Below are 14,114 nucleotides of genomic sequence, written 5' to 3' on the forward strand. Positions count from 1 at the left end.
ATGAAATAACAAGAAAAATAAAAGCAGGCATTAAAACGCTAATACAGTTTCATATTTTACCACAAGTGTACAGATATAATAATTTTAACTTCGAAAAACTATTCTTCGATGCTTTATCCAGGTGCTAAGCATCCACCATTCTTCCGAAGTCAACTTCCTAATTGTCTGGTCCTTCAATGCTGACCATCACAAGAGCATGGTGGACAGCAGACTTCAGGCGAACACGATTTTCATTTTTTTACCGTTTTCATTTTGATGAAGCCCTCTTGCAAACTGCAATACGCATAATTTGTAAAATAATTCTGAAATTATAGAGATATTTAAGCATTTTTCGTTTGTTTATGTAATCTTGACAATCTAGTTAAGTACCGACGGAGCAGTACCGACTGCTGAAAGCACTGGTCTGCACATGCGACGTATGCACAAAGAGCACATCATACCTACACAAGGGTGGATTATTTTTCAAACAACTGTTTCATTTCATAGTCTGTTATATGTTTTTTGAAACACCGCTGAAATATGTGCATGCAATTAAAATAAAACAACACAAAATTGAGCATACCTTTAATTACTCTTACGCCACGTATACCGGTTAATAAAAGATCTTTTTTGACCATTTTAAGTGGACAGACACCATAACTGACCCCTATTCACGACCCGTCAATCGTGCTTGCGTCTTATAAAAATAATCCACCCTTGTGTAGGTATGATGTGCTCTTTGTGCATACGTCGCATGTGCAGACCAGTGCTTTCAGCTGATAATTGTATATGCACATTAGAATTAGAAAGGAGCCTATCGTGGGTTATTATCCCGATATACCAACGGTTGTAAGTACGACGTGACTTTGATTGTCCGCTCACTCTTTATAAATGAAGACGACGTCATTTGGTTTTCATTGTTGTGGTGACGTTACATTTTCGCGGAAAAGTGGAGGACGTTCGGTTAATATAATTCTCATTTATGACCTTTAAATCGCGGAAAACTTATTAATGAAATCCTGTTAGAATCGAAATAATCGACGTGTAAGGGTTGGTTATTGCGGTAATAACCAACGGTACGTCGTTCCGATGCTTGTTACCAAACCACTCGGGCTGCGCTCTCTTGGTTTAATTACGCATCGGAACTCCAAACCGTTGCTTGTTACAGAAATAACCAACGCTTGTACACGCCAATTATTTCTTAAGCAATCAAATAATAATATTATTATATATTATTAATAATAAATATTAATATGGGCCGTAGCCTTTTCATTATAACGATGATTTAGCAGTAGTGCATAATTCTGTGTCAACTAAAAACTTGTTTAAGTGGCTAAGTCACACTTATGTGATAATATTAATCTTATTGTCATTGTTGTTGCATTAAATCCTGTGTCAAAGCCCAGCTGCTGAACATTGCTGTTGTTGTTTTGTTGTTGTTGCTGCTGTTGTTTGTTGGCAGGCCTTTGTTAGATGTGCCATGGTGTAACTTAATTGTGTTCTGATGTTACTTGTTTAATTATAATAAATGTAATCATAGACCAAATCAAATTTAGGTTGTAGAAGATATCACACTATCAAGCACTTGTTGATTTTCAAAATTTTGATGACATCCGATGGCAAATACAAGATAAATTATGAAAAATGTAACTTTACGCATTGAAAACCCGGTAAGGTATTTTAATAGCAAAACATTATATTTAACTTTTACTATTTCGTTGTTTGTATTTGTAACAAAATGGGCAAGCACTGAAAGCTATGGGTTTTTTGTTTAAAAAAGATTAAAGTAATGACCTTTTAGTAAAAGATTTAGCAAGTTTTATGTGTTGATGGAGTTCCATTAACATAACTTACATGCAGTTATATATCAACGCTATTACCGTTGCGTACGGTCTGAATTCCCAACACATGGTACATTCAAATAAGTACATCACCCACATAAATGCGTATAGTTTTAGTTATACACGTGGCTTAATTTAAACAACCACTATAAATATGTCGAATGAAAATGATGTAGGAGCATACAATTTGCATTTGACTTGAGTCTTATATTATACAAAAATATAAGTACATAAAATGAATTCCCTACATAACTTTGTGTGCGTATTTCAGTACATAAAAAAGTAATCGTTATCGTATGGTAGGACATGATGAATATTAAGTGAATAAAAACAACATAATGGCGTTCGATGCTATGTTGTATGTATGTAATCAATTATGTTTGAAATAAGTACACAACTAAGCTTGTTTATAATCAATGCGCACTTTACTATAATTGTACAGATGGCGGAAGGTGATCCATGGCATGATAAGGCGGAGCATGAAGGTATCCCACGTAACAGCGGCCTTTACAGTCGTCACTCCATAGTAAGAAGTTGTGTATGTGCAGTTCACGTAAAAGTTGTCAGTTCCGGTGTATGTGCAGTTCACGTAGAAGTTGGCAGTTCCGGTGTATGTGCAGCTCACGTAAAAGTTGGCAGTTCCGGTGTATGTGCAGTTCACGTAGAAGTTGGCAGTTCCAGTGTATGTGCAGTTCACTTAGAAGTTGTCAGTTCTTGTGTATGTGCAGTTCACGTAGAAGTTGTCAGTTCCGGTGTGCCGGTATGTGCAGTTCACGTAGAAGTTGTCAGTTCTTGTGTATGTGCAGTTCACGTAGAAGTTGCTAGTACTGGTGAATGTGCAGTTCACGTAGAAGTTGTCAGTTCGGGTGTATGTGCAGATCACGTAGAAGTTGTCAGTTCTGGTTTATGTGCAGTTCACTTAGAAATTGCTTGTACTTTTGAATAAGCAATTCATGTAGAAGTTGTACAGTAATAACTCTATGTTTTCGGACACTTAAAAATAATAATTTTTTTTCGTGTCCGAAAACTTTGATACAAAAAATATTCACAAAATAAAGGTGTCCGAAAACTTAGAGTCGAAAAATAGCGTCAATTGTATCAAGGAATACCGGTAATAGCACGCGCTTGTAAAATTCCATGCCGTATAGTATAAATTAGTTATATATGTTTGCAATGCATTTTAAATAATTTTAAATGCTTAATTTATTTGACAGAAAGTTACTGAAAGGTTGTACTTTGACCAACGAGTTCAAAGATGAGCATGTGATGTACCGATAATCGCTATGAATTCTTTGTTTGTTCATTTCCGATAGTTGTTGTCTAACACCTTCCATCACACTTTGAAGCGTTTAGTATTTGTCACAGTTATTTTACTGAGAAGGTTTAGTACCATTGCGGTTGATAATTGAACTGTTAATTGGCACTACCCATGGTAATTGTCACAACGCTTATGCTATCGTGCGAAACAATTGTTTAATACCGGTTTACAAGGTAATTTACACAATAACGCAAATGTAATGGTCCGTTGCCATCAGGCATGCACCGGCCATGTTTTATGATGTTAATCTGGTTGTAAAACCCCATGGTCGAAGTGTCATTAGATATCAAAAACAGGACATACATTTGGTAAAATAGCGCTGGTAAATATACTGTCCGAAAACTTAGAGACACTAATTATGGTCGAAAACTCGTGTGTCCGAAAATTAAGAGTCACGAAAAATAATTATTTTTGCTAAAAAAAGGGGTGCCCGAAAACTTAGAGTGTCCGAAAACATAGAGTCATTACGGTAATTACTGGTGTATGTATGAAGTTAACATATAAGTTGTAAGAATTAAGGTATGTGAGGTTTACATAAAAGTTGTAAGTACTTGTGTGTGTGTGCAGTTCATGTAAAAGTTTTAAGACGTTGTGTGTTTACAGTTTACTTAGATATTGAAAATAAACAAACACGTGTTTGTGCAGTGCTCGTAGAAGTTGTAAGTTCTGATGTATGTGCAGTGCTCGTAAAAGTTGTTAGTACTGTCATATGTGCAGTGCTCGTAGAAGTTGAAAGTACTGATGTATGTGCAGTGCTCGTAGAAGTTGAAAGTACTGATGTATGTGCAGTGCTCGTAGAAGTTGTAAGTACTGGCATATGTGCAGTGCTCGTAGAAGTTGAAAGTACTGATGTATGTGCAGTGCTCGTAGAAGGTGTAAGTACTGGCATATGTGCAGTGCTCGTAGAAGTTGAAAGTACTGATGTATGTGCAGTGCTCGTAAAAGTTGAAAGTACTGATGTATGTGCAGTGCTCGTAGAAGTTTAAAGTACTGATGTATATACAATGCACATTAACATTGTAATTACTGGTGTATGTGCAGGGCACATATAAGTTGTATGTTTTGGTGTATGTGCAGTGCTCGTAGAAGTTGCAGCGATAGTTGAAAGTACTGGTGTTTAAGCAGTGCACATACAAGTTGTAAGTACTGGTTTATCTGCAGTTCATACACGTTGCATGTACAGTTGTATGTGCAGTTCACATGCAAGTGTAAAGTTAGTACTGATGTATGTGCAGTTCACATAGAAGCTGTAAGTAATGGTGTATATGCAGTTCTGTCAGAAGTCGGTTTCGTAAAATACTATTAAACATACATATTCCAAATACATATATCAGTATTTGATGTGAAAATAAAATTGTAGAACATTGATAATGAGTAAATTGTACGTTATTTTTTACGTTGTGAACTTCTTTACCTATAATTGTAAGTATTAGTCAAACTGTATCCGTTGATTTTTTTTCTATTGCATTGCTTACATGTTTATCCTGTATACGAGTCAAATTATAACTTCGTGATAAACACACTCATTGCTCATCTGATGATCCTGTATACGAGTCAAATTATGACTCAACATAATCATTGTTTATGTTTTCAAGCTTAAACAGATTTAACATATTCAGTCAGTCTTAGATGATAATTTCTTAAGAACATAATGTTTTATAACATGTATGGGTTCGTATAGGACGCGTATGCGTGGATTGCTATGCACCGTTTCATATTGTTTAAGGAGCATATTATCATTTCCTGCATTTTGAATGTTTTCATCACTATCATGTTCAGTGTGAAAATGCCTCACTAGAGATGTCCACTCTGATGAACTGTCTCGGTTATGGGCCTCACATCAGACAGGCACGGAGAGACGCCTACAGAGAAAATGATAGGCTGATGAATGCTCGAGGGAATGGTAACACAACGCGGATCACTACTGGTAGCAAGTCAGAGGGGCTTACAGGCCTGTATGAAAGTGACGTGGATATGATTTATGTTGTAGAAGGCATCATGTGTTTAGAAAATGGTGTTGATTCTGACAAATTACCAAGGGAGACTACTGTGTTTACATTAAACACCGGCCTGTGCTACCACGGACACTCTAGGCTTAATTTATGCGAGCTTTATGGCGACATTATTCCATCAATAATTCATGATGCTCTGTGTGAAGATGAAAATGGGCGTGTCTTCCTGAGCAGTGCTTTATTTGTTGATGTTGCTAATGACAGAACATCTGTGCCAACCGAGATTCGCCATGAACGTGCAGGGCCATCACTGCCGAGTTCATCAGGGCCATTTCATACAGACAATGTCTTTTCTTTACGCTGCCATTGTCCTGTCATACTATCGAGATGGGCAGAGCGAAATCGCCATTGGCCACCACCGGATATCGTTCGCAAAGTCGTAACTATGGGATCATTTGTGACACCTGTTGGTTTTAAGGGTAGTGAATATCAAGATGTAGAATGGAGGATTTGTTTTAATACTGGGGAGAATGAACTTATGAGCTGTCTTAATAACACCCAGGTCTACATTTATGTTTTATTAAAAATGGTTGTTAAGGATGTGCTTAAGCCACTAAAGAAAGAAATTACATCATACACAGTGAAAAACATTGTATTGTGGCTTGCGGAGAACAATCCACAGGCACAGTTCAATGAAAGCAGTTTGTTTTATTGGCTTCGGGAAGGATTGGAGAAATTAAGAACGGCAATATTGAAGATCGAACTGCCATATTATATGATACCAAAGAGGAATCTAATGGCAGCATGCGGACTGGATGAAGGACAAAAATGTACATGGGTAAATACTATCACGGACATGATGAACGAAGTTTCAAATACATTACTAAGATTGCCGAGGATACGAAAGGCAATAATATCGCATCCAGAGCCACTGGTGTGGTATAACAAGAAGAGAGTTGAGATGGAACTGCTGCAGTTGAAGCTCTGGAACAGAAGAGAACAGTACAGGGATGAGAATGGTGTGGTCAATAGGTCGGATCCTATGGTGCAGGCGATATTTAGTCGTATAGCTGAGTTAGTGATAGAGGTTCGTAAGAGGATGAATAGGGAAGGAAGTCGTTTGAATGATCTGATAGAGATACATTATATGATGCTTATGTAATTGTGTTGTAAATGCCAGTTATTCCATGCAATGCATATTTCCAACAATGCACTACAGAACGTAGTTAATTTAGGGCGTCTAAAAATAACATATTATGTGCTCATGCGTGGTTTGATATTTGGTAATATCAATAGTGTTTAGTTTTCCCTTCGTAATTCATTTAATTGTTCGGACGTGTATTATTGGATTGTTAAGTTTTGTTTGTTAACTTAAAAAACGGTCCGTACACTTATAAGTGTAAACAGTCATTACGTACCGAGTAAATGTATAAATCGGTAACTTTATAAATTCATGCTTTATTTCAGATAAACTTTGTTAATAATAGCTATTAATTGTCACCCAATCTTATTTGGAGTGCTCTGAATTAATCCAACAAATGTGCATACTTATAGAATCTCTGGCATGCGTTGTTTTTTGTTGTACGCACATTTGTTTGACATGCGTTTATATACATGCATTGTGCCTTTTTTCCGTTCACAATAGTCCTTGATGATGTAACAGAGAAATTTGGTGCGTATGACCGTTTAAACATTAAGCTATACATATTAGTAATATATAAATATGCATATGTAATATGGATCGTGAAATGCAGAGTATCGAAAATAAATGTGTGTTAGTTGATATAAACTACATCTTAATACATTATTAACGACACCTGAAGCATTCGTATGTCTTCCTTTGTTTATCGAACCTACTGGTACGATGTGACGTTACTTTCATTGGTAAAGTATGCCATCAGAATTATCCTGCATAATGAAGCTGCGTCTAGGTTTTAAGGCCTGCGAGGCTTAGAAAACAAAAAGCCTTGGCGAGTGCTTTTTCGTTTTTCTGCCGAGCATGATAAACCTGATCTATAATCAACACTTATCTATTATTCTATTTATCCCACTTTTTATTTTGTAAACCTTTTTGTTTAAACAAAATTAGTTTGACTGGATAATGTCGCTGGATTTATAAAGTCGTATCGTCGAAATATTGACGTCATTTCCTGCCGTTGATTATAGATGATATTTAATCAGCGGGGCTTAAATCAACCGAATTCGTTGTAAAAGTGGGATAAAGAGGCAATACAGCAGAACCTTTGTGGTAACAAGCAAGGGGAACGTTTTAATAATAATCCACTGTTGTGTTAAACTCACGAAATTTTAACTAGCGAACTGCATGGAGTGGCGGCTATAAGCGAAGAGGCAATTGACACGTTTATAGAACTCGCGATCAATTTCAATTGAGACATTGGATGGCTTATTTTGATGTTTTGTTAACCAATATCCAACACTGATTGCCAGCAAAAATAAAGTATTTATAAGTCACAATTTTATCATGAATTGCATTCGTAGTTAAAATCTTGTCGAGTTAACGTCTTATTTGTTCTATCAGAAATTAAAATCGTTGTTAGTAATGTACGTGATCCACGATGCCACCACCACCGTATGAGGCAAGTTTTATTTAAGAAAGCAATTAATTTAACTAATTTAATAAATAAATATTAATATTAAAATTAAAACAGAATACACAAAGAAACATACCATTTTTGAACGATACGACGCGAACGTAATGTAAGTGACCCAACTAAAAATAAGGTAATGACGCGTAAAAGAATATTGTGTAATTCTTTAATAAAATACTTATATTCTTTCACGTAGGAAAAATAAATACAAAATATAACAAACATTTACAAAATAATTAAAATAAATGTATATAAATATACATGTTATTCAGAAACAGACATGTTATCAACACAAGCGCTCTCAAATTACTTCCGTTCTATAGAGAGTAGAGGTATGAGCGGTGTGACATTATTTACGTAATCTTTACCATTTAAACCACTTGAGGAGTTTCGGTTAATCGGTTACTAACCGGTTACGGCAACAGGTTAACCGGTTAATGATTTGTGTAACCGCTTGCATCCCTATATTTATTACATGATGTTCCGTGCATTTCTGTCGTAATGATGAATATTCAACCTTTGAGTAATTCAATTGCATTAATTTAATAGATTTCGTTTAATCCTTTTATATGAATTGCGATGCTAAATATTTGTGTTAAATGTTTATTTACTTTAGTGTATGATGTGACTGTTTCTCTACGTTGTGTATTTACCGTCCAAGGCGGTGACCCCAACACATATTGTACATCTGAGAAAATAATCTTAAAAACATCGTGTAGAGGTTCTGGTCATACTTTTGTTCGTAGAATTGCGTTAAAGACACATGCCACAAGGTCGAAGGTCAAAACATGGTCATAAGCATACCATGGATTTGTTTGTTAGTTTGTTTGCAAGAATTTTCCGCCGTGTTCTAAAATATTTCATTAATATCACAGCGGTCTGTTAAACTGTTAACACGTGTCCTGTGTAAGTTGGTTTATTACTTCTAAGTGCAAATACTTACGCCAGAAATTGAACACTGCCCTACATGAATCACAGGTCAGGGAAGAATGGACGTACAAATAATGTCAATGACAATCACAACACACCGGGACGGGAATCGAGCCCACGTTCCTTAAATGTTTAGTCAAGCCTTTAACCATAATGGTCAATCCATATGGCTTTCTCGGTAGCGGGTTAGCTGCTTTTTAACAGTTTTGACTTACCAAGTCGGTTCTTAGATATCACATCATCAACCTTAACTTTTCTATTTATACAACCACCAATCTTTGGTTCTTCAACCTTACATTATCTTTGTATACATCAAGCAATCGTGGTTTTATAGATATTGTAATATCAATCTTACATTCTCTATTTACACATCCAGTAAATTTGTGTTCCTAGATATCGAAATATCAACCGTACATTATTTATTTATACATCCATAAATCGTGGGTTCTTAGATATCCCACTATCAACATCACATTCTGTAGTCATACATACAGCAACCTTACATCCTCAATTTATACATCCAGCAATCGTGGGTTCTTAGATATTAAATAATTTAGGAGCGATTGTTCGGTTGGCAAAATAATGTAGGAGCGACTGTCCGCCCAGTAAAAACATCGTAGGAGCGACTGTCCGCCCTGCCAAAACATCGTAGGAGGGCCTGTCTGCCCTGTCAAGTTTAGCGAATGAGCGATTGTCCGTAGGAGCGATTGTCCGGGATTTATCGCAATATCATCCTTACATTCTCTATTTATACATCAAGCAATCGTGGGTTGTTAGATACCGCAATATCAACCAAACATTCACTATAAATGCAGCAATCGTGGTTTCTTAGATATCGCAATATCAACCTTACATTCTCTGTTTATACATCCAGCAATCGTGGGTTCTTAGATATCGTAGTATCAACCTAACATTCACTTTTTATACATGCAGCAATCGTGGTTTCTTTGATATCGTAGTATCAACCGTGCATTCTCTATTTGTACATACAGAAGTATTAATAGAAAATGTATGGTTGTCACCTTTTCATTTCATATCATATGTTATCAGACAAACAGGCAGACAAAATAGTACCGGTATTCAGGCAATCGGACAAAGCGACGGCTATATTCCAATACCACTAGCACAAAATATGTATCCATCATCAAGTTGATAGTTTTTATTTATTTATGTACGCCACTACGGTACTGAACAAGTAAAACTAAACCAATCTCTCAGACATATTTACAACTTATAACATATTCAACTAAAAATCTCATTGCTAAAAAAGGTGCCAACAATAGATACAATAAGTTTGTAAAATCAGCATCAATGTTTGATAATAGATAAATATCTTGATTTTACCAAATCAACATAAAAACCAACAAAATTGTGTCTTATTTATAAGTACATGCATTCAATATATCATTGCATTTAATAAATTAATGAGCATGTGTTTACCTACTATACATGACTGTGCTCTGTGACAAAGGGGTTTAATGCATGTGTGTAAAGTGCTGTCCAAGTCTTTACAGTCTGCACAGGCTAATCAGGGAAGGAACTTTCTGCTTTTATATTTTTAGTTTAAAGAAAGTCTCTCCTTAGCAAAAATCAAGTTTAGTCGGGAAGTGTCGTCCCTGATTAGCCTGTGCAGACTGCACAGGCTTATCTGGAAAGTTATTTTACGCACATGCATTAAACCCCCTTTTTTACAGAGCACGGCCCAATTATTAATGAACACTACACATCAGTTAACATTCTAAAGCTGAATGTGAAACAGTGTGAATTGTACTGGTTTTAATGTTGGTGTATCAGTGACACACGATGGCTGCATAGTACAGATCCCATTTGAAACAAAGTGTTTTTCTGCGGTAAAAAGTTTCCAAATCTACTCTTACATTAACCAAGACAACTGTAAGAGTTTCATTAACTTATCTGTTTATCACACTCTGTCCTGTGTATGAAGTTTTCTGAACTGTGTTTCCATGACAACTTGAATTGTTTCTTGTTTCGTGTTGTATCAAAGGTTACCATCACCACTCTGAGTGTTCTGTACTGTGTATCTAAGACTAATCGTATAAGTTGTTTGTACATATCACAGGTTCTGTTTTAGGAAGTTAAGCACCAAGACGCGGTAGTGTTCGGACGCCTCGTGACTTCGGATGCCATGTCTCTCATTGGGATACAACTGAAATATACAATGAGACTAGATCTGGGAAAGCCGCAGTTAATGCATGTGGGTAAAGTGTCGTCCCAGATGAACCTGTTCAGTCCGCATAGGCTTATCAGGGAAGACACTGTCCACATAGACTGGATTTTTGTTTTGAATATAGTTTCTTTAAACGAAAAATTCCATAACAGCGGAAATAATAGTTCCAAATTAGCCTTTGCATAATGCACTTGTTATTCTGGGAAATACTTTACGCATGTGTATTAAGCCCTGTTTTAACAGATTGCGGAACAAATATATGGCTGACATGAAATGAAGTTGGTTAAACACATTTTAACCAGTTTTTGCAAAAAAATGGACTTAATAGATACGGGCATTGCCATGGAAAGCATAACATAATCATGACTTCCTTGGCCCCTACAACTTAAAGGGGCCTTTTCACAGATTTTGGCATTTTTTAACTTATTCATTATATGCTTTATATTGATAATTGTAAACATTGGATCGTAAAAGCTCCAGTAAAAAATCAAGAATAAAATTAAAAAAAGGAAAAGAACATTGCCCGGAGCAGGTTTCGAACCAGTGACCCCTGGAGTCCTGCCATAGTCCTGAAGTAAAAACGCTTTAGCCTACTGAGCTATTCCGCCAAGTACACATACTTGACGTATTTTATACGTTATATAAGCAATCTTCGTAGTTTCACAAAATTTAACGACAAAAACAGAACTCTCCAAATTATTCAATTGTTTCGCGTTGCAACGCTTTATAATTTTTAAGTTTTAAAATCGTCAAAAGATGCATATAATGGCTATAATAGACCATGGTAAATGTTCAGTATTACTGTTTCCTCACACATATCATAACTAAAACGAAAATTTGCGAATCTGAAACAACTTTTTTCAATTTTGTCAATTTACCATAGCGTGAAAAGATCCCTTTAAGTCTAAACTTATTATCAACATTGAAATTGTCTTACACCTATAAATGTTACTTATTGTTTTTATAACAACCAACTGTTGTCAAATGAATAAATTGAATGGTGTTTTTAAAAACTTTTATTGGAGATAACAAACTTAAAAGGCTATTTTGTATAAAGGAGCAAAATAACACAACAAACATAAAATAATACTATAGAGTTGTTAATGAGAAATAAATAGTTGAAAATGAGAAAAAAATAAAGCTTTTGTACCACTTAACGACAGAGTACTTCAGAATGCTTCTGTTGTAACTGTTTAATTTCTGACCACTCAACCTGTTGAGTGCTTACAAAACGTCACAGTACTAATGAGTCATTTTATAAGGTAAGACTTAACTAGTGAGCTATATGACCACTTATGACCGTACTTGTGAGCTAATTGACAACTACACCCGAGTATACAACTAAAGATTATTTTCACTCCTCCATGACAACTGACCCCTGCCACTCACCTGTAGAGTGTGTGGTTTGCAGGCCTTCACGAGAGCGTTCACCAGTTTGCTTGTGTGTAGGAAGTGGACATTCTCATCCATCAGACCATGCACAATCAGAAGACGATTCTCACTGAAAACATGAACGATCAGTAGATGATTCTCACTGAAAACATGAAGGATCAGTAGATGATTCCCACTGAAAACGTGAACGATCAGTAGATGATTATCACTTGAAACATAAACGATTACTAGACGATTCTCACTGAAAACATGAACAATCAGTAGACAATTCTCAATGAAAACATGAACAATCAGTAGACGATTCTCACTGAAAACATGAACGATCAGTAGATGATTATCACTGAAAACATGAACGATCAGTAGATGATTTTCACTGAAAACATAAACAATCAATAGACCATTCTCACTGAAAACATGATCGATCAGTAGACACTTCTCAATGAATACATGATCAATCAGTAGACGATTCTCACTGAAAACATGAACGATCAGTAGATGATTATCACTGGAAACATGAACGATCAGTAGATGATTCTCACTGAAAACATGAACAATCAGTAGACAATTCTCCTTGAAAACAAGAATTATCAGAAGACGACTCTCACTGGAAACATGAACGATCTGTAGACGATTCTCCTTGAAAACACGAATTATCAGTAGACGATTCTCACTGGAAACATGAACGATCAGTAGACGATTCATACTGAAAACATGAACGATCAGTAGACGGTTCTCACTGAAAACATGAACGATCAGTATACGATTCTCCTTGAAAACAAGAATTATCAGGAGACGATTCTCACTGGAAACATGAACGATCAGTAGACGATTCATACTGAAAACATGAACGATCAGTAGACGGTTCTCACTGAAAACATGAACGATCAGTATACGATTCTCACTGAAATCATGAACGATCAGTATACGATTCTCACTGAAAACAAGATCAATCAGTAGACGATTCTCGCTGAAAAAATGAATGATCAGTAGACGGTTCTCACTGAAAATATTAACGATCAGTAGACGATTCTCAGTGAAAACATAAACGATAAGTAGATAATTCTCACTGAAAACATGCACTAGTATGTTATCAAAGATACATGTGTACATAAGATGGGAATTGGGATGCAGTTGGATTTCTGTTTTATGTAATAATGTCAGAAATTGAGTCCCTTAGTACGAGATATAGAGAATAATAGGCTATCGTTGTGTTATACATCAGGTGGGGCTTAGAATCAATTCTTATCCTATTATATCACACAAGAAAAGGGTAGTAACCTGCTTTCCTGTTTATCATACCTCTACGCATACAATTATTAATAAATAATACAATATGATCGCTACGACTTTTCAGTTTTGGCAGTCATGAATATGTTTCATGACGTTAGAGTATAAAATATACTACATCTTAGAAATGAAATTGTTTGCCTTGTTTGAACAATCAGTAAACAATTCTCAATGAAAATATAAACAATCAGTAGACGATTCTCACCGAAAACATGAAAGATCAGTAGACGATTCTTGCTGTAATCATGAACAATCGGTAGACGATTTTCACTGAGAACATGAACGATGAGTAGACGATTCTTAGTGAAAACATGAACGATCAATAGACGATTCTCATTGAAAACATAAACTATCAGTAGACGATTCTCACCGAAAACATGAAAGATCAGTAGACGATTCTTGCTGTAATTATGAACAATCAGTAGACGATTTTCACTGAGAACATGAACGATGAGTAGACGATTCTTAGTGAAAACATGAACGATCAATAGACGATTCTCATTGAAAACATGAACTATCAGTAGACGATTTTCACTGAGAACATGAACGATCAATAGACGATTCTCACTGAAAACATGAACCATCAGTAGACGATTCTCACTGAAAAACATGAACAAT

General features: G+C 35.8%; 3 protein-coding genes across 6 annotated transcripts in view; 2 read left to right on the forward strand and 1 right to left on the reverse strand.

The window, feature by feature from the left end:
* LOC127869376 (uncharacterized) overlaps window positions 1–6,786 on the forward strand; it is a 161,311-nt gene extending 154,525 nt beyond the window's left edge. The window contains exons 3-4 of the mRNA XM_052411892.1: window positions 2,263–2,346; window positions 4,918–6,786. Of these exons, the coding sequence (XP_052267852.1) occupies window positions 2,263–2,346; window positions 4,918–6,252 (1,419 nt within the window). The 3' untranslated portion in view covers window positions 6,253–6,786. The remainder of the gene's footprint in view (window positions 1–2,262; window positions 2,347–4,917) is intronic.
* The window catches only part of LOC127869375 (uncharacterized), a 319,605-nt gene that overhangs the window by 192,761 nt on the left and 112,730 nt on the right, over window positions 1–14,114 (forward strand). The window lies entirely within an intron of this gene.
* LOC127869372 (dipeptidyl peptidase 9-like) overlaps window positions 9,776–14,114 on the reverse strand; it is a 169,624-nt gene continuing 165,285 nt past the window's right edge. For 3 of the 4 annotated variants that reach the window (XM_052411879.1, XM_052411882.1, XM_052411880.1), the window contains exons 21-22: window positions 12,207–12,318; window positions 9,996–10,796 (exon numbers count right to left, since the gene is read on the reverse strand). In XM_052411879.1, the coding sequence (XP_052267839.1) occupies window positions 10,704–10,796; window positions 12,207–12,318 (205 nt within the window). In that variant the 3' untranslated portion in view covers window positions 9,996–10,703. Of the gene's footprint in view, window positions 10,797–12,206; window positions 12,319–14,114 lie in introns of all 4 variants that reach the window. The other variant, XM_052411881.1, reaches the window with a different exon arrangement.

Source organism: Dreissena polymorpha, chromosome 2 (assembly GCF_020536995.1).
Source record: "Dreissena polymorpha isolate Duluth1 chromosome 2, UMN_Dpol_1.0, whole genome shotgun sequence".
NCBI classification, from domain to species: domain Eukaryota; kingdom Metazoa; phylum Mollusca; class Bivalvia; order Myida; family Dreissenidae; genus Dreissena; species Dreissena polymorpha.